Below are 18575 nucleotides of genomic sequence, written 5' to 3'. Positions count from 1 at the left end.
AAGAAGGTTCTGGGTTCGAGCCCAGTGGCCGACGGGGGCCTTTCTGTGTAGAGTTTGCATGTTTTCCCCGTGTCTGCGTGGGTTTCCTCCAGGTGCTCTGGTTTCCCCACAGTCCAAAGACATGCAAGTTAGGCTAATCGGTGGCTCTAAATTGACTGTAGGTGTGAATGTGAGAGTGTGAATGATTGTGTGTCAGCCCTGCGATGATCTGGTGACTTGTCCAGGGTGTACCCCGCCTCTCGCCCGCAGTCAGCTGGGATCCCTGCACAGGATAAGTGGCTACGGATAATGCATGGGTCTTTAACAGACAGCTTCTTTCTTCTCTGTTATTAATTAATTCATTTCTTCCTAATTACCATTTGTAAGCTCGCATTTCTTTTGCTATATATCAATCAGCGCTCTTTTATGTGCTGGTTGTAAAGATGCTTGAAAGTACAACACACTCATTCAGAATATCTCTTATTTTTTAATCATAGTTTAATCTCACTGTTTATCTCCGTGACCCATCATAACTTATATATTTATTAAAAAATTGTAAGCATCACGTATCTTAAGTATATTTGAATTATCTTACATATTTATTCACTGTAATTGTTACCTGACATAGCATTTCATTTTTGACATTTGTGAATTTGCTGCTGCTTTGTTTTATGTGTTATTGGCTTCAGTGATTTGTTTAATGTTTTCTGGTCGAATGGAGTTTGCTTTTAAGCGTGCAGTCATCATCAAATATAAAGTATCAGTCAAAAGTTTGGACACCTTCTAATTCAACGTTTTTTCTTTATTTTTATGAATTAAAAGACACTTCTTCATGTCTTAAAGCAGGGGTCATCAAACTACGGCCCGCAGGCCGACTCCGGCCTGCCACCTCCCTTTGACCGGCCCCCCAGCCCCTCTGCCCCCCACCACTTGAACTGGCCCTATGAGGCAATCCCCAAAAGTGGTCATGGCCTATTTTTTTTTACATTGCTTTTTGGCAAATAACAACATGTCTGCATCTTGTATTTTGTTGATTTTATCAATTAAAATTGATATTTAGTTATAAAATGAACTATTCATATTTTCCGAATTTTCGTCATATGCTCGCAATCAAGCAGTGATATTATTAATATCAACAGGCCTACCTACAATTTATAATTTTCCACTCACCTTTGCCAGTGTCAATCACCTCAACTAGGCAGATGTTTCTTACCTTGACAGCTTTGATGTTATTTTTATTAGAAAATAAATAAATGGAATATCTGTGGTATTTCAAATTAAAACAAAGTGTGAAGACTCGATTACTACTTTTGCAAACCACTAGTAAAGATAAACAAATATGTGCCAGGAATCAAGTGTGGATATAGTAGTGTGGATATAGTAGTGTGGGTATAGTAGTGGGGATATAGTAGTGGGGATATAGTAGTGGGGATATAGTAGTGGGGATATAGTAGTGGGGATATAGTAGTGGGGATATACAGTAGTAGTGTGGATATAGTAGTGGGGATATACAGTAGTAGTGTGGGTATAGTAGTGTGGATATAGTAGTGGGGATATACAGTAGTAGTGTGGATATAGTAGTGGGGATATAGTAGTGGGGATATAGTAGTGTGGGTATAGTAGTGGGGATATAGTAGTGGGGATATACAGTAGTAGTGTGGGTATAGTAGTGTGGATATAGTAGTGGGGATATACAGTAGTAGTGGGGATATAGTAGTGTGGATATAGTAGTGGGGATATAGTAGTGTGGATATAGTAGTGGGGATATAGTAGTGTGGATATAGTAGTGTGGATATAGTAGTGGGGATATAGTAGTGTGGATATAGTAGTGTGGATATAGTAGTGGGGATATAGTAGTGGGGATATAGTAGTGTGGATGGCAGTGCCAGGCTAGTAATCTCTACTACACAATGAGGCCTGCTGGTGGTCATATTTGTCTGGGTCATACAATTCTATGTTATATAGCTGACCCGACCCCGGCCCCCCATCACAGTCAGGAACGACAATCTGGCCCCCAGAGAAAAAAGTTTGGTGACCCCTGTCTTAAAGTAATGATGGATGCTGTTTCTCTTTACTTAGTCGAGTGGTTCTTGACAGAATATGGATTACTACAGTTGTGGATGGAATAGGGCTATTTACTGTATTTTTATTATTTACTATTTGATCTCAAATCAAATTAAGAAGGCAAGAAATTGCACTAATTATAATAACTTTAGATGAGACACACCTGTTAGCCGAAAAGTATTCCAGGCTCGACTTCATCTCGATTATTATTCACTGATATTATTCACTGAGCCTGAGGTGGATAATTTTTAAATACACAGGTAATTATAAAAAAAAAGAAAGAAAATAAATCGTATTAAAAAATATTTTATTTCAATCTTCAAAAGCAGCATGCAAATGTAATAACGGTGCATCGCAGACTTGTGTCACTTATCTACACCGAGTCACATAAAATACTTTTTTTGAAATCGATAAAATAAAACAATTCCACCTTACCGCTGAATAGTTTTAGACCAAACTGTGGAGCATCTTTAGTGCTTTTAGGAACAGCATTTTCCTCCATATCTTGTATTTCATCCTCACTTACGGTGACGAAGTGATTGGCCGCCATTTTGCCAAGTCGCTCGAGGTGATTATCGAGAAATAGTCCGAATTTCTTGACCAATTAGTGCGCACAATTTTCCATAACCACCTGTGTATTAATACTAACAGCGTTTATGCAATATAATAACTTTGATAACTAACTACAATAACTGACGAGGGATATGTGATGCTGAGCATCAGTCCAGATCTTACTGCCATATTGGGGCAAATGCCATGATTCATGAGTGGGCGTGACTGAGCGTCAGCTGCTACAAATTCCAGGTGACCAAAAAACATTTAAAATGTTTACTATATAAAACCAAGACAAAAATAACAAGGGGGGGAATAATTTAAATTAAAGCTTTTTGGGTAAGTATTTAAGATTGTGGTTACAAGACGTACACTCACCATCCACTATGTTAGGAACATCTTTACACCTGAAATTAACCAATCAATCAATCAGTCAGTTATGTGACAGCAGTAAAATGCATAATGGATCATTCAGATACAGGTCAAGAGCTTCGGTTAATGTTCACATCAAAAATCAGAATGAAGGAAAAAAATGTGATCTCACTGTATTTGGCATTATTCTATCCACATTCACTGGACATGAGCAATCGCGCGTTCTGATATCTTAGTAGTAGATAGCCAATCAGCTCATATACCGTGAGTAGAGAAAGACAAAATGGCGGAGCGTGTTGCTGAACCAACCGAGGACGAAATAAAAACTCTACTCGAAAAAACAAAACTCCAAAAAATAAAAAAGCAACAAAATATGGAATGAAAGTATTTCAGGGGCGGCACGGTGGTGTAGTGATTAGCGCTGTCGCCTCACAGCAAGAAGGTCCGGGTTCGAGCCCCGTGGCCGGCAAGGGCCTTTCTGTGCGGAGTTTGCATGTTCTCCCCGTGTCCGTGTGGGTTTCCTCCAGGTGCTCCGGTTTCCCCCACAGTCCAAAGACATGCAGGTTAGGTTAACTGGTGACTCTAAATTGACCGTAGGTGTGAATGTGAGTGTGAATGGTTGTCTGTGTCTATGTGTCAGCCCTGTGATGACCTGGCGACTTGTCCAGGGTGTACCCCGCCTTTCGCCCGTAGTCAGCTGGGATAGGCTCCAGCTTGCCTGCGACCCTGTAGAACAGGATAAAGCAGCTAGAGATAATGATATGAAAGTATTTCATAGTAAGAACGTATCTTTTTTTTCAAGAATTATTATCGCATTTTTCACAAATTGCTCCTGTCATTTCGCTGGTTTGTTTACATTCCAAGTGGAAATTATTTTGTCAGACGTTTTGTATAAAGTTTTTCTTTATCGAATTTGCAAAAAATTAAAATGCTCAGTTTCTCAAAGTCCAGTGAATGTGAACAGAATAAAACAGTTATTCCACTCAATCCCGTCGTACATGGCTTATAGCCGACTTGGTGCTACGCGTCTCATCGGCTATCAGCTCATGTACGACACGATTTTGTGGAATAACTGTTAAACATTCACCAAAACTGGACAATTTTGCTGAGCCTGTGTGCACTGTAGCCTCAGATTCGTATTCTTGGCTGACTGGAGTAGAAGACAATGTAGACTTCCACCGTTGTGGCATAACTTCCTAAAAGTTCGGCCTCTTGTGCTTTCTAAGATCCTTTTCTGCTCACCACAGCTGTAAAGAGTTTTTTTGAGCTGCTGTTCTTCTTCTTCTTCTTAATTGGTTTCCTTTCTCCATTCTGTTCTGATCACTCTCATCAACAGACCTGGGTGTTTTTGGTTTTTCACAGCACTGTGTGTAAACTCTAGTGTAGAAATCTCCAGAGGAAATTTCTGCTGTTTATGAAATACTCAACCCAGCCACGCCATGTTCCAAGTCACTGGGATCTTCTCCCTCATTCTGATGTTTGAAGTGAACATTAACTGAAGCTCTTGACCTGTATTTGCATAACTTTAAGCACTGACTGCTGCCACATGGTTGACTGATTGGATAACTGCATGAATGCGCAGGCATTCCTAATTAAGTGAATGGTGAGTGCTTCTTTTTGTTGAATATTTTATCTCAGGATTTTGCCTGATACTTTTGGCACAAAATCAGCTCTGGTGTTCATATTATACCATTTTCTGTTACTAATAAATGAAGTGAAGAAAAATAATAATAAAACACTCCATCTCCTTACACAAATGCAGCCTTTCCTGCCTCGACATCCTTGCCCTTTGGACTGGTCCCGGGTTTGCCACAGAGACACATTAGCAAGCCGCACTTGTTGACGAAGCAGCAGGTGGCGTCCACGGCCAACAACAGGACCACACACGCCAGGATGAGGATCCCGACAATCAGCCCTGTACTCAGGCTTGGGCCATCCTCAATAAAGTCTGGGGGGGTAGAGAGAGAGACACAGAGAGAGAGAGAGAGAGAGAGAGAGAGAGAGAGAGAGAGAGAGAAATAGATTGATACAGAGAGAGACAGAAAGACAGATAGATAGAGCAAGATAGATAAATAGAGAGAGAGAGAGAGAGAGAGAGAGAACTAAGGAGACTGACTCAAGGTTTACTTTTATAAGCAAAAGAAAAAACAATTACCATGAATAAAAATTATAAAAAATGTACACTCTACAGTGAATTAAAATATTTATCAGTTTTCATGACATTACTGTTTTTTTGTTTGTTTTTTTTTACTTGTGGAATTGGCCTCATGAGCTACCAGTTCAAACCAGATCCAAACACTAATAAATGTCACTCACTGGCACAGAGGTGGAAATATTTCCTTTAACTATTTGCCTCTGATTCTATAACCATTTGCTAACATTTTGTGTTCAATCCTGTCATACATTTCAAACTGTTCTATCCACATTCACTGGATATGAGCAATCGTGTGCTCTGATTGGCTACTCTAAGATCGGGATATCAGCTCATATACCATAAGGAGAGAAAAACAAAATGGTGGCGTGTGTTGCTGAACCAACTGAGGATGAAATAAAAACTCTACTCGAAAAGAAAACCCCCCAAAAATAAAGAAAAAAATGGAATAAAAGTATTTGATGGTAAGAACATCTTATTATCTGTAGCCGCTTTATCCTGTTCTACAGGGTCGCAGGCGAGCTGGAGCCTATCCCAGCTGACTACGGGCGAAAGGCGGGGTACACCCTGGACAAGTCGCCAGGTCATCACAGGGCTGACACATAGACACAGACAACCATTCACACTCACATTCACACCTACGGTCAATTTAGAGTCACCAGTTAACCTAACCTGCATGTCTTTGGACTGTGGGGGAAACCGGAGCACCCGGAGGAAACCCACGCGGACACGGGGAGAACATGCAAACTCCACACAGAAAGGCCCTCGCCAGCCACGGGGCTCAAACCCGGACCTTCTTGCTGTGAGGTGACAGCGCTAACCACTACACCACCGTGCCGCCCTGGTAAGAACATATCCTTTTTATTTTTCAAAAATTATCATTGTTGCATTTTTCACAAATTGCTACTATGCATGTATGAAATTTGTCACATGTACGCTAAGCAGAAATGATTTTGTTGGACATTTTGTATAAAGTTTTTATTTACTGAATTTGCAAAAAATAAAAATGCTCTGTTTCTTAAAATCCAGTGAATGTGGAGAGAATAAAACAGTTATTCCACTCAATCTCATCGTACATGACTTATACAGTGGTGCTTGAAAGTTTGTGAACCCTTTAGAATTCTCTATATTTCTGCATAAATATGGCCTAAAACATCATCAGATTTTCACACAAGTCCTCAAAGTAGATAAAGAGAACCCAGTTAAACAAATGAAACAAAACTATTATACTTGGTCATTTATTTATCGAGGAAAATGATCCAATATTACATATCTGTGAGTGGCAAAAGTATGTGAACCTTTGCTTTCAGTATCTGGTGTGACCCCCTTGTGCAGCAATAACTGCAATTAAACGTTTCCGGTAACTGTTGATCAGTCCTGCACACCGGCTTGGAGGAATTTTAGCCCATTCCTCCATGCAGAACAGCTGCAACTCTGGGATGTTGGTGGGTTTCCTCGCATGAACTGCTCACTTCAGGTCCTTCCACAAGATTTCCATTGGATTAAGGTCAAGACTTTGACTTGGCCATTCCAAAATATTAACTTTATTCTTCTTTAACCATTCTTTGGTAGAACGACTTGTGTGCTTAGGGTCGTTGTCTTGCTGCATGACCCACCTTCTCTTGAGATTCAGTTCACGGACAGATGTCCTGATAGTTTCCTTTAGAATTCGCTGGTATAATTCAGAATTCATTGTTCCATCAATGATGGCAAGCCGTCCTGGCCCAGATGCAGCAAAACAGGCCCAAACCATGATACTACCACCACCATGTTTCACAGATGGGATAAGGTTCTTATGCTGGAATGCAGTGTTTTCCTTTCTCCAAACATAACGCTTCTCATTTAAACCAAAAATTTCTATTTTGGTCTCATCCAGCCACAATACATTTTTCCAATAGCCTTCTGGCTTGTCCACATGATCTTTAGCAAACTGCAGATGAGCGGAAACGTTCTTTCTGGAGAGCAGTGGCTTTCTCCTTGCAACCCTGCCATGCACACCATTGTTGTGAGAGAGGCCTTCAGTTGCTTAGAAGTTACCCTGGGGTCTTTTGTGACCTCGCCGACTATTACACGCCTTGCATTGGAGTGATCTTTGTTGGTCGACCACTCCTGGGGAGGGTAACAATGGTCTTGAATTTCCTCCATTTGTACACAATCTGTCTGACTGTGGATTGGTGGAGTCTAAACTCTTTAGAGATGGTTTTGTAACCTTTTCCAGCCTGATGAGCATCAACAATGCTTTTTCTGAGGTCCTCAGAAATCTCCTTTGTTCGTGCCATGATACACTTCCACAAACATGTGTTGTGAAGATCAGACTTTGATAGATCCCTGTTCTTTAAATAAAACAGGGTGCCTACTCACACCTGATTGTCATCCCATTGATTGAAAACACCTGACTCTAATTTCACCTTCAAATTATCTGCTAATCCTAGATGTTCACATACTTTTGCCACTCACAGATATGTAATATTGGATCATTTACCTCAATAAATAAATGACCAAGTATAATATTTTTGTCTCATTTCTTTAACTGGGTTCTCTTTATCTACTTTTAGGACTTGCGTGAAAATCTGATGATGTTTTTGGTCATTTATGCAGAAATATAGAAAATTCTAAAGGGTTCACAAACTTTCAAGCACCATGGTAGCCAACTCGGTGCTATGTTTTTCATCAGCTATGACTCGATTTCGTGGAATAACTGTTATACATTCAAAGGAGGTTTATGCCAAGGTTGTCTCCATAGATGGTGTATTTCTTATTACATTTTGGTGCAATGTGTCTCTGAGAGAACACACCAAGGTCAGAGGTGACAGCACTCCCTGACTCAGCTGGATCTTTCAACTGGAAAATTAAACTGGTATAGCCTTTCTGAAGTTGCACTTCTGTTGGTGAACAGGCTTTTCTGAAAATTCTTTCATCAAATGAATAAACAAAGAAGAATCTCAAGATCAAACCAGTCTCATGTCTACTGACTCATCTTTGCTGAATTTCAAAACAGTCATCAAAGCTAATTCTAATTTTGCTTTCAGGCAGATGGCTGTGTTCGTTTACTTCCAACATGAAAACAAATGTCAATATCAGTTCATCTGTTCCTTATCTTTAACTTTGCTTTTCGAGTAATATCATCCACTGGTTCAAAAAACAGACCAGTTTTCCTCTGAAAGTTGTATGGAAACTTTTCTACCATTCATTTTGTCTAATGTTTTGAGCAATGTGTCTGTTAAGTCACATACTCTATAAAGGTACCATATAGCCAGATAGTGGATGAAAACAAATTCGAGGCCCTTTGACATTTTAATGGTCTAATTAGGAAAATCATTTCAACCTGTCACATATATCGCACATGCACATCTAAGGTGTAGAGTTCTATGTCTTTTAGTAGCACAAAACAGTATACTCACCAGCAAACATCAGCAACAAATAATATGACGATGATGTCGGCTGTCATAAATACATTTGCAGGTTTGAATCAAAACAACAGCAAGAAAAAAAAAGGTTTCAAAATGAACAAGCTGTTGTACTGAGATTATACACTGATCAGACATAACCTTAAAAACACTGACAGGTGAAGTGAATAACACTGATTATCTCATTACAGTGACACCTGTAAAGGAGTGTGATATATTCGGCAGCAGGAGAACAGTCAGGTCTTGAAGTTGATGTGTTGGAAGCAGGAAAAGTAAGGATCTGAGTGACTTTGACAAGGGCCAAATTGTGATGGTGAGATGACTGGGTCTGAGCATCTCCAAAACGGCACAGCTTGTGGGGTGTTCCTGGTATGCAGTGGTAAGTACTGAACAAAAGTGATCCAAGGAAGGACAACCGGTGAACCGGCGACAGGGTCATGGGTGTCGAAGGCTCATTGATTCACATGGGGCACCAAGGCTAGCCCATATGGTCCAATCCCACAGAAGAGCTCCTGTAGCACAAACTGCTGAAAAAGTTAAATCTGACACCTTTCTCTTTTACTCAGCATTAACTTTTTCAGCAATTTGTGCTACAGTAGCTCTTCTGTGGGATTGGACCATATGGACTAGCCTTCGAAACCCATGACCCTGGTTGCCGGTTCACCGGTTGTACTTCCTTGGACCACTTTCGTTCGGTACTAACCACTGCATACCAGGAACACCTCACAAGATGTACCATTTTGGAGATGCTCAGACCCAGTCATCTCGCCATCACAATTTGGCCCTTGTCAAAGTCACTCAGATCCTTACGCTTGCCCATTTTTCCTGCTTCCAACACATCAACTTCAAGAACTGACCGTTCTCTTGCTGCCTAATATATCCCACCCCTTACAGGTGCCATTGTAATGAGATACTCAATATTATTCACTTCTTCACCTGTCAGTGTTTCTAATTTTATGGCTGATCGGTGCATAGATGATACTAAATGATTAGGAAATGATAATGCAGGCAACTGATTTATATAAAAAAATTTAATAAATCCAGATATGCACATGCCTAGAGAGTACATGCTGATGTTTTTGCCGTTACTCCTGTAGAGTCACAGAATACCAGTCTGAGTTGCAGATCTCAGAAAATGCTTCAATGACGTTACAAAGTCTTTACTTAAAGATCATATAATGTACAATTTTATACAGTATTCCAGCAGTTAGAAAATTAGTGAAATATGTACAGATAAGCAGAACCAGATTTGTCACATATAAACCTAGTTTAGTGCTTTCCATTCCCTCTTCCCTGTACAGTGCACTCGGCTGAAAAGAAAAAAAAAGTGCTCTATAATATAGATATGAGCAATGGAAACTGAGCTGTCTGTTTTGTTAATTGTGTTAATCCACACTTCAGGCTCAGTTGTATCAGCAAAAAGATCAAAATCATTAGCAAAAGATCCAGCTAGGATGCCCTGAACACAAAAACACCTCTCGCTCATCACACCATCACAGCAATGACAGCAGGAACAGCGAGAACACCATCGGCAAGAAGGTGCACATCACTGAGGAGCTGCCAAGCGTGACTGAACACACATAAACACACACACACACACACATACACCACATGTCAGAGATACAGAAATTCATACATCGAGATTGCACGGGAAGGAAGGAAAAAAAAGAAGAAACAACAGCACGAGGATATTGTAGAAAAATATATTGCATGTGTGGGTATGTGATGATCCATCCATATCCAAGAACAGGCACAATGACACACGACAAACAGAGAAAGGAAGAGGGAAATGGGAGGGGAAAAAGAGAGAAGAAACAAGAGAAATAACAGTCAAAACCACAGAAATAAAGGTTGTAAATTAACCAAAAAAGTGAGCTGATGTTACAGAGGAAAGCGGAATGAAAAAAGCTTCCAAGTTCAAAGGTGACGCATGTGAGGGAGGTGAGTAAAGTGGTTAATGCTCTGATATCAGGCTGGATTCCTTTAGAGCAAGGTTCTTCACATACAGACCTGGATTTGGAATACACTATTCAAATCATCATCGAAAACGCAGGCTAAAGTATTCATCACGCTAATTATATCTGAAAGGATCTCATTTCAAATCACAAAACTGAAATAAAGGGAAACGGGAACAAAAATTGGGATGGAGAGGAGAAAAAGAGAGAGACAGAGAGCGAGAGAGACAGACAGATATATATATATATATATATATATATATATATATATATATATATATATATATATATATATATATACACACACACACACACACACACACATACTTCTGCATAAATATGACCTGAAACATCATCAGATTTTCACACAAGTCCTAAAAGTAAAATGTGGGTGGTAAAAGAGAGCAACTGGACTTGCTTGAAGATTCAAGCAAGTCCAGTTGCTCTCTTTTACCACCCACATTTTACTATGACCTGGATGACTGAGACTCTTCACAGACATGTCCTAAAAGTAGATAAAGAGAACCCAGTTAAACAAATGAGACAAAAATATTATACTTGGTCATTTATTTACTGAGGAAAATGATCCAATATTACATATCTGTGAGTGGCAAAAGTATGTGAACCTTTGCTTTCAGTATCTGGTGTGACCCCCTTGTGCAGCAATAACTGCAACTAAACGTTTGCGGTAACTGTTGATCAGTCCTGCACACCGGCTTGGAGGAATTTTAGCCCATTCCTCCGTCCAGAACAGCTTCAACTCTGGTATGTTGGTGGGTTTCCTCACATGAACGGCTCGCTTCAGGTCCTTCCACAACATTTCCATTGGATTAAGGTCAGGACTTTGACTTGGCCATTCCAAAATACAACCCCAATTCCAAAAAAGTTGGGACAAAGTACAAATTGTAAATAAAAATGGAATGCAATAATTTACAAATCTCAAAAACTGATATCGTATTCACAATAGAACATAGACAACATATCAAATGTCGAAAGTGAGACATATTGAAATTTCATGCCAAATATTGGCTCATTTGAAATTTCATCACAGCAACACATCTCAAAAAAGTTGGGACAGGGGCAATAAGAGGCTGGAAAAGTTAAAGGTACAAAAAAGGAACAGCTGGAGGACCAAATTGCAACTCATTAGGTCAATTGGCAATAGGTCATTAACATGACTGGGTATAAAAAGAGCATCTTGGAGTGGCAGCGGCTCTCAAAAGTAAAGATGGGAAGAGGATCACCAATCCCCCTAATTTTGTGCCGACAAATAGTGGAGCAATATCAGAAAGGAGTTCGACAGTTACCCCTTTTCCACCAAATCAGTTCCAGGGCTGGTTCGGAGCCAGTGCTGGTGCTGGTTCACAACTCGTTCAACTTGCGAGCCAGCTGAGAACCAGTTTGCTTTTCCATAGCTCGCGGAGCTACGTCATTACGTCGCTGTATATCTCAGTTACATCGCTGTATACGTCATTACGTCGCTGTATATGTCAGTTACGTCACTACGTTTGCATAAACCTTGGGGCGAATATTGAAGCAAAAACAACACGGAAGCAGCAGCAGCAGCAACAACAACAACAACAATAATAATAATAATAATAATAATAATAATAATAATAGATGACTTCGCGTTTGTACAGCTGCTGCTTCTAGTCGCTTAAAAATGGCGATCTTTCGCGGTCTTGTTGTTGTTGTTGGTCTTAACAACTCCCCCCCCCCGCCGACGTAAGCGGTTCTTTCCTCTGGCCCAGCAGAGAGTTGGTGCTAGCCTGGAACCATTTTTTCTGGCCCCAGAGCCAGTTCTTTGTCAGTGGAAACAGAAAACCTGGTTCCAAACTAAGCACTGGCCCCGAACCAGCCCTGGAACTGCTTTGGTGGAAAAGGGGCAAGTGTAAAATTGCAAAGAGTTTGAACATATCATCATCTACAGTGCATAATATCATCAAAAGATTCAGAGAATCTGGAAGAATCTCTGTGCGTAAGGGTCAAGGCCGGAAAACCATACTGGGTGCCCGTGATCTTCGGGCCCTTAGACGGCACTGCATCACATACCGGTACAGGCATGCTTCTGTATTGGAAATCACAAAATGGGCATAGGAATATTTCCAGAGAACATTATCTGTGAACACAATTCACCGTGTCATCCGCCGTTGCCAGCTAAAACTCTATAGTTCAAAGAAGCCGTATCTAAACATGATCCAGAAGCGCAGACGTCTTCTCTGGGCCAAGGCTCATTTAAAATGGACCGTGGCAAAGTGGAAAACTGTTCTGTGGTCAGACGAATCAAAATTTGAAGTTCTTTATGGAAATCAGGGACGCCGTGTCATTCGGACTAAAAAGGAGAAGGACGACCCAAGTTGTTATCAGCGCTCAGTTCAGAAGTCTGCATCTCTGATGGTATGGGGTTGCATTAGTGCGTGTGGCATGGGCAGCTTACACATCTGGAAAGACACCATCAATGCTGAAAGGTATATCCAGGTTCTAGAGCAACATATGCTCCCATCCAGACAACGTCTCTTTCAGGGAAGACCTCGCATTTTCCAACATGACAATGCCAAACCACATACTGCATCAATTACAGCATCATGGCTGCGTAGAAGAAGGGTCCGGGTACTGAACTGGCCAGCCTGCAGTCCAGATCTTTCACCCATAGAAAACATTTGGCGCATCATAAAACGGAAGATACGACAAAAAAGACCCAAGACAGTTGAACAACTAGAATCCTACATTAGACAAGAATGGGTTAACGTTCCTATCCCTAAACTTGAACAACTTGTCTCCTCAGTCCCCAGATGTTTACAGACTGTTGTAAAGAGAAAAGGGGATGTCTCACAGTGGTAAACATGGCCTTGTCCCAACTTTTTTGAGATGTGTTGTTGTCATGAAATTTAAAATCACCTAATTTTTCTCTTTAAATGATACATTTTCTCAGTTTAAACATTTGATATGTCATCTATGTTCTATTCTGAATAAAATATGGAATTTTGAAACGTCCACATCATTGCATTCCGTTTTTATTTACTATTTGTACTTTGTCCCAACTTTTTTGGAATTGAGGTTGTATTAACCATTCTTCTTTAACCATTCTTTGGTAGAATGACTTGTGTGCTTAGGGTTGTTGTCTTGCTGCATGACCCACCTTCTCTTGAGATTCAGTTCATGGACAGATGTCCTGACATTTTCCTTTAGAATTCGTTGGTATAATTCAGAATTCATTGATCAGAATCAATGATGGCAAGCCGTCCTGGCCCAGATGCGGCAAAACAGGCCCAAACCATGATACTACCACCACCATGTTTCACAGATGAGATAAGGTTCTTATGCTGGAATGCAGTGTTTTCCTTTCTCCAAACATAACACTTCTCCTTTAAACCAAAAAGTTCTATTTTGGTCTCATCCAGCCACAATACATTTTTCCAATAGCCTTCTGGCTCGTCCACATGATCTTTAGAAAACTGCAGACGAGCAGCAATGTTCTTTTTGGAGACCAGTGGCTTTCTCCTTGTAACCCTGCCATGCACACCATTGTTGTTCAGTGTTCTCCTGATGATGGACTCATGAACATTAACATTAGCCAATGTGAGAGAGGCCTTCAGTTGCTTAGAAGTTACCCTGGGGTCCTTTGTGACCTTGCCGACTATTACACGCCTTGCTCGTGGAGTGATCTCTGTTAGTTGACCACTCCTGGGGAGGGTAACAATGGTCTTGACTTTCCTCCATTTGTACACAATCTGTCTGACTGTGGATTGGTGGAGTCCAAACTCTTTAGAGATGGTTTTGTAACCTTTTCCAGCCTGATGAGCATCAACAATGCTTTTTCTGAGGTCCTCAGAAATCTCCTTTGTCCGTGCCATGATACACTTCCACAAACATGTTGTGAAGATCAGACTTTGATAGATCCCTGTTCTTTAAATAAAACAGGGTGCCCACTCACACCTGATTGTCATTCCATTGATTGAAAACACCTGACTCTAATTTCACATTCAAATTAACTGCTAATCCTAGAGGTTCACATACTTTTGCCACTCACAGATATGTAATATTGGATCGTTTTCCTCAATAAATAAATGACCAAGTATCATATTTTTGTTTCATTTGTTTAGCTGGGTTCTCTTTATCTACTGTACTTTTAGGACTTGTGTGAAAATCTGATGATGTTTTAGGTCATATTTATGCAGAGAGAGACAGACAGACAGACAGAGAAAGAGAGAGTTAGCAAGAGAAAAACAGACAGACAGGCAGAGAGAGAGAGGGAGAGAGAGACAGACGGAGAAAGAGAGAGTTAGCAAGAGAGAAACAGACAGACAGGCAGAGAGAGAGAGGGAGAGAGAGACAGAGACCGAGAAAGAGAGAGTTAGCGAGAGAGACAGACAGACAGACAGGCAGGCAGAGAGAGAGAGAGAGTTAGCGAGAGAGACAGACAGACAGACAGACAGACAGACAGGCAGGCAGAGAGAGAGAGAGAGAGAGAGAGAGAGAGAGAAAGATACAACCCTAATTCCAAAAAAGTTGGGATGCTGTGTGAACTGGAAATAAAAACAGAACACAAAAATTTGCAAATCATGGAAACCCTATATTTCATTGAAAATAGTACAAAGACAACATATCAAATGTTGAAATTGAGAAATTTTATTTTATTTTTTTAATATATGCTCATTTTGAATTTGATGTCAGCAACACATTTCAAAAAAGTTGGGACAGGGGCATGTTTAATACTGTGTCGCTTTTAACAACACTGTACACATTTGGGAACTGAGGAGACCAATATTGCTGTAGTTCTGGAAGAAAAATGTTGTCCCATTCTTGCCTGATATACAATTTCAGTTTCTCAACAGTTCGGGGTCTCCTTTGTCATATTTTGCTCTTCATAATGCACTGAATGTTTTAAATAAGAGACAGGTCTGGACTGCAGGCAGGCCAGTTTAGCACCTGGACTCTTTTACTACGGAGCCATGCAGTTTTAATATGTGCAGAAAGCAGTTTGGCATTGTCTTGCTGAAAGAAGGAAGGCCTTCCCTGAAAAAGATTTTGTCTGGATGGCAGCATATTGCTCTGAAATGTGTTTACCGTATAACCTCTAATTAACGCCCCCCATATTTCGGAAAAAAATAATTCAAAATAAAAAAAAAACTAACAGTCTGAACAGTTTTACATACCCCAGGTTTTCTATCCAAGTCCAGTATCCAAATCGAATACAAATTCAATTCATCCGTCTTCCTTATAGAGCCGCATTGCCTCCATTTTCAGCGCCTTGCCTGTGATCCTTACTCTAGCTTCCCTCCTTTGAAAGAACCACTCAAGAAGTTTTTTTTTTTTCAATGGCCACATACTGCAGAGGCCGACCTGCACCACTAGCCTTTTTCTGCCTGGCTGCCAAAGTTTCAATTTTGCGTTTTTGTTGGCACCATTCACGGACTCGTTTACCATCGATCTTGTCCAGTTTAGAAGCAAAGTGCTTTCCTTTCTCCTCCACCGTTTTTATGACTTTTAGCTTAAAACTCACAGTGTAGGATTTGTGTTTTTCAACACGTGTGTCCATCTTTACAATTAGAAACAGAATGATCAGATCAAATTATCTGGGAGGCACGTGACTTCTGCAAAAAGGGAGCTTTATGCAAAGTGAGTGACGTAACAGTGGTCGGCGAAAAGATCAAAGGTGTCAAGCCAGCTAACACGCGAGCTATATCTGGGCTGTTTCCTCGCCGAATGAACACCTGCATTACCATATACACTCCAGTAAGCGCCCCAAATAATTAAAAATAAATACATTTTTAAAAACACTTAATTTGATGACTTTTCACCTAGAAAACGTACGAAAGTTAGGGAAAATTAGTAGGGCAGTTATGTTAGGGTTTGAAAAATTCGATCAACTGTGAGTTTTTTACCCCTAATAAACGCCCCCCTTTTGAAAAATGTAATGCCCCCGGGGGCATTCATTAGAGGTTATACGGTATATCATTCAGCATTAATGATGCCTTCCCAGATGTAAAAGCTACCCATGTCATGTGCACTAATGCCCCCTCATACCCTCACAGATGCTGGCTTTTGAACTGCACACTGATAACAAGCCAGATGGTCCCTCTCCTCTTTAGCCTGGAGGACATGGTGTCCATGATTTCTAAAAAAAAATTCTACTTTTGATTCATCAGATCTCGGGACAATTTTCCATTTCGCCTCAGTCCATCCATCGTAAAAGAGCTCGGGCCCAGAGAAGGTGACGGTGTTTCTGGATATTGTTTATATCTGGTTTTAACTTGCGTTTGTGGATGCAGTAATGAACGGTTTTCACACACAATGGTTTTCTCAAGTGTTCCTGAGCTCATACAGTGATTTCCACTACAGACACATGTCTGCTTTTAATGCAGTGTCTCCTGAGGGCCTGAAGATCACAGGCATCATCTCATGTCAGTTTTCAGCCTTGTCTCTTGCATACAGAGATTCCTCCAGATTCTCTGAATCTTTTCATGATATTATCTACCATAGATGATGTGATCCCCAAATTCTTTGCAATTTTACATTGAGGAACGTTATTCTTAAATTGTTGCACTGTTTGCCCACGCAGTCTTTCACAGAGCAGTGAACCCATCCCCATCTTTACTTCTGAGAGACTCCGCCTTTCTGGGATGCTCTTTTTTATATCCAATCATGTTACTGGCCTGTTGCCAATTAACCAAATTCGGGGGTTTTTAGCATTACACAACTTTTTTAGTCTTTTGTTGCCCCTGTCCCAACTTTTTTGAAACATGTTGCTGACATCAAATTCAAAATGAACAAATATTTTTCAAAAACCAATAAAATTTCTCAGTTTCAACATTTGATATGTTGTCTTTGTACTATTTTCAATGAAATACAGGGTTTCCATGATTCGCAAATCTTCACGTTCTGTTTTTACTTATGTTTTACACAGTGTCCCAGCTTTTTTGGAATTGGGGTTGTAGATCAATAGATCGATAGAGAGAGAGAGACAGAAAGACAGAGACTGAGAGAGAGAGAGAGAGAGAGAGACAGACAGACAGACAGACAGACAGAGACCGAGAAAGAGAGAGTTAGCAAGAGAGAAACAGACAGACAGACAGACAGACAGACAGACAGACAGACAGACAGATAGATAGATAGATAGATAGATAGATAGATAGATAGATAGATAGATAGATAGATAGATAGACACAGACAGACAGAGACCGAGAAAGAGAGAGTTAGCAAAAGAGAGACAGACAGACAGAGAGAGAGAGAGAGAGAGAGAGACAGCAAGAGAGCGAGAGACAGACAGAGAGAGAGGCAGAGAGACAGAGAGACAGACAAAGGGAGAGACAGACAGAGAAATCGAGAGAGAGACACACACACAGAGACAGCGCAAGAGAGAGAGTGAAAGAGAAGGAGTGAGAGAGAGCCAGAGAGAGAGAGAGAGAGAAGAACCACATCCTTCATAAGTTCCAGCTGACCTGATTCTGGGTGAGTACCAAAAAAAAAAAAAAAACACACATCCCCAATGATACTTATGCAAGACTTCACACAACACAGAAAAGGGAGAAAAGCAAATGGCAAAGACAGAAACCATAAGGATCAAGACCCTGAGAAGCTAAATCTGGGTTATAAGGGGAAAACACTGAACTCAGCAGTGTTGAACTCATCCAGGCCTGCGAGTGAGGAATAGAGCTCTAGAGAGGAAGCGGAGGGCTGGACATGACGGATGACTGCGGCACCTGGGCCCCGTTCCACCAAAGTCCTGAATGAAGTGCTGCTCATAAAACAGAACTTAGAAGCAGAAGAATTCAATGCATTTAAGTTTAACTTTACCGAAACTTTAATTTGTAATTGAGGAGTAAATGATGATGCGTGTTCTTCCTTATTGTAAAGCACGTTAGTGCATGTTTCACCCAGGACACACAGCACACATCCCGCCCCTATTTATCACTCAAAATACATGGAAACAGAACATCTGTTCAAAACAATGATTTTTCTTTTATTTTTGCTGAAGGCCAATAGCATTTCTGAATTGCATTAACAATACATATCATTATTCATATTAATCATCATCTGATATCAAAGGTGTTTAACTGTTTGGCTTTTATTTTAATTGAATTAATCTCAAGG

At 40.5% G+C, this 18575-nt stretch overlaps 1 protein-coding gene across 4 annotated transcripts in view; it reads right to left on the bottom strand.

Moving 5' to 3' along the window:
• ncam1b (neural cell adhesion molecule 1b) overlaps nt 1–18575 on the bottom strand; it is a 335812-nt gene that overhangs the window by 10293 nt on the left and 306944 nt on the right. For all 4 annotated transcript variants that reach the window (XR_009656853.1, XM_060943809.1, XM_060943810.1 and 1 more), the window contains exon 18: nt 4720–4915. Coding sequence is in view for 3 of the 4 variants with exons in the window: in XM_060943809.1 (XP_060799792.1) it covers nt 4720–4915 (196 nt within the window). In the remaining variant the exon portion in view is untranslated. The remainder of the gene's footprint in view (nt 1–4719; nt 4916–18575) is intronic.

This window comes from Neoarius graeffei, chromosome 17 (genome assembly GCF_027579695.1).
Source record: "Neoarius graeffei isolate fNeoGra1 chromosome 17, fNeoGra1.pri, whole genome shotgun sequence".
Lineage (NCBI taxonomy): Eukaryota > Metazoa > Chordata > Actinopteri > Siluriformes > Ariidae > Neoarius > Neoarius graeffei.
Note: the sequence above shows the minus strand (reverse complement) of the source record. Positions and strands in the feature narration are given on the sequence as shown.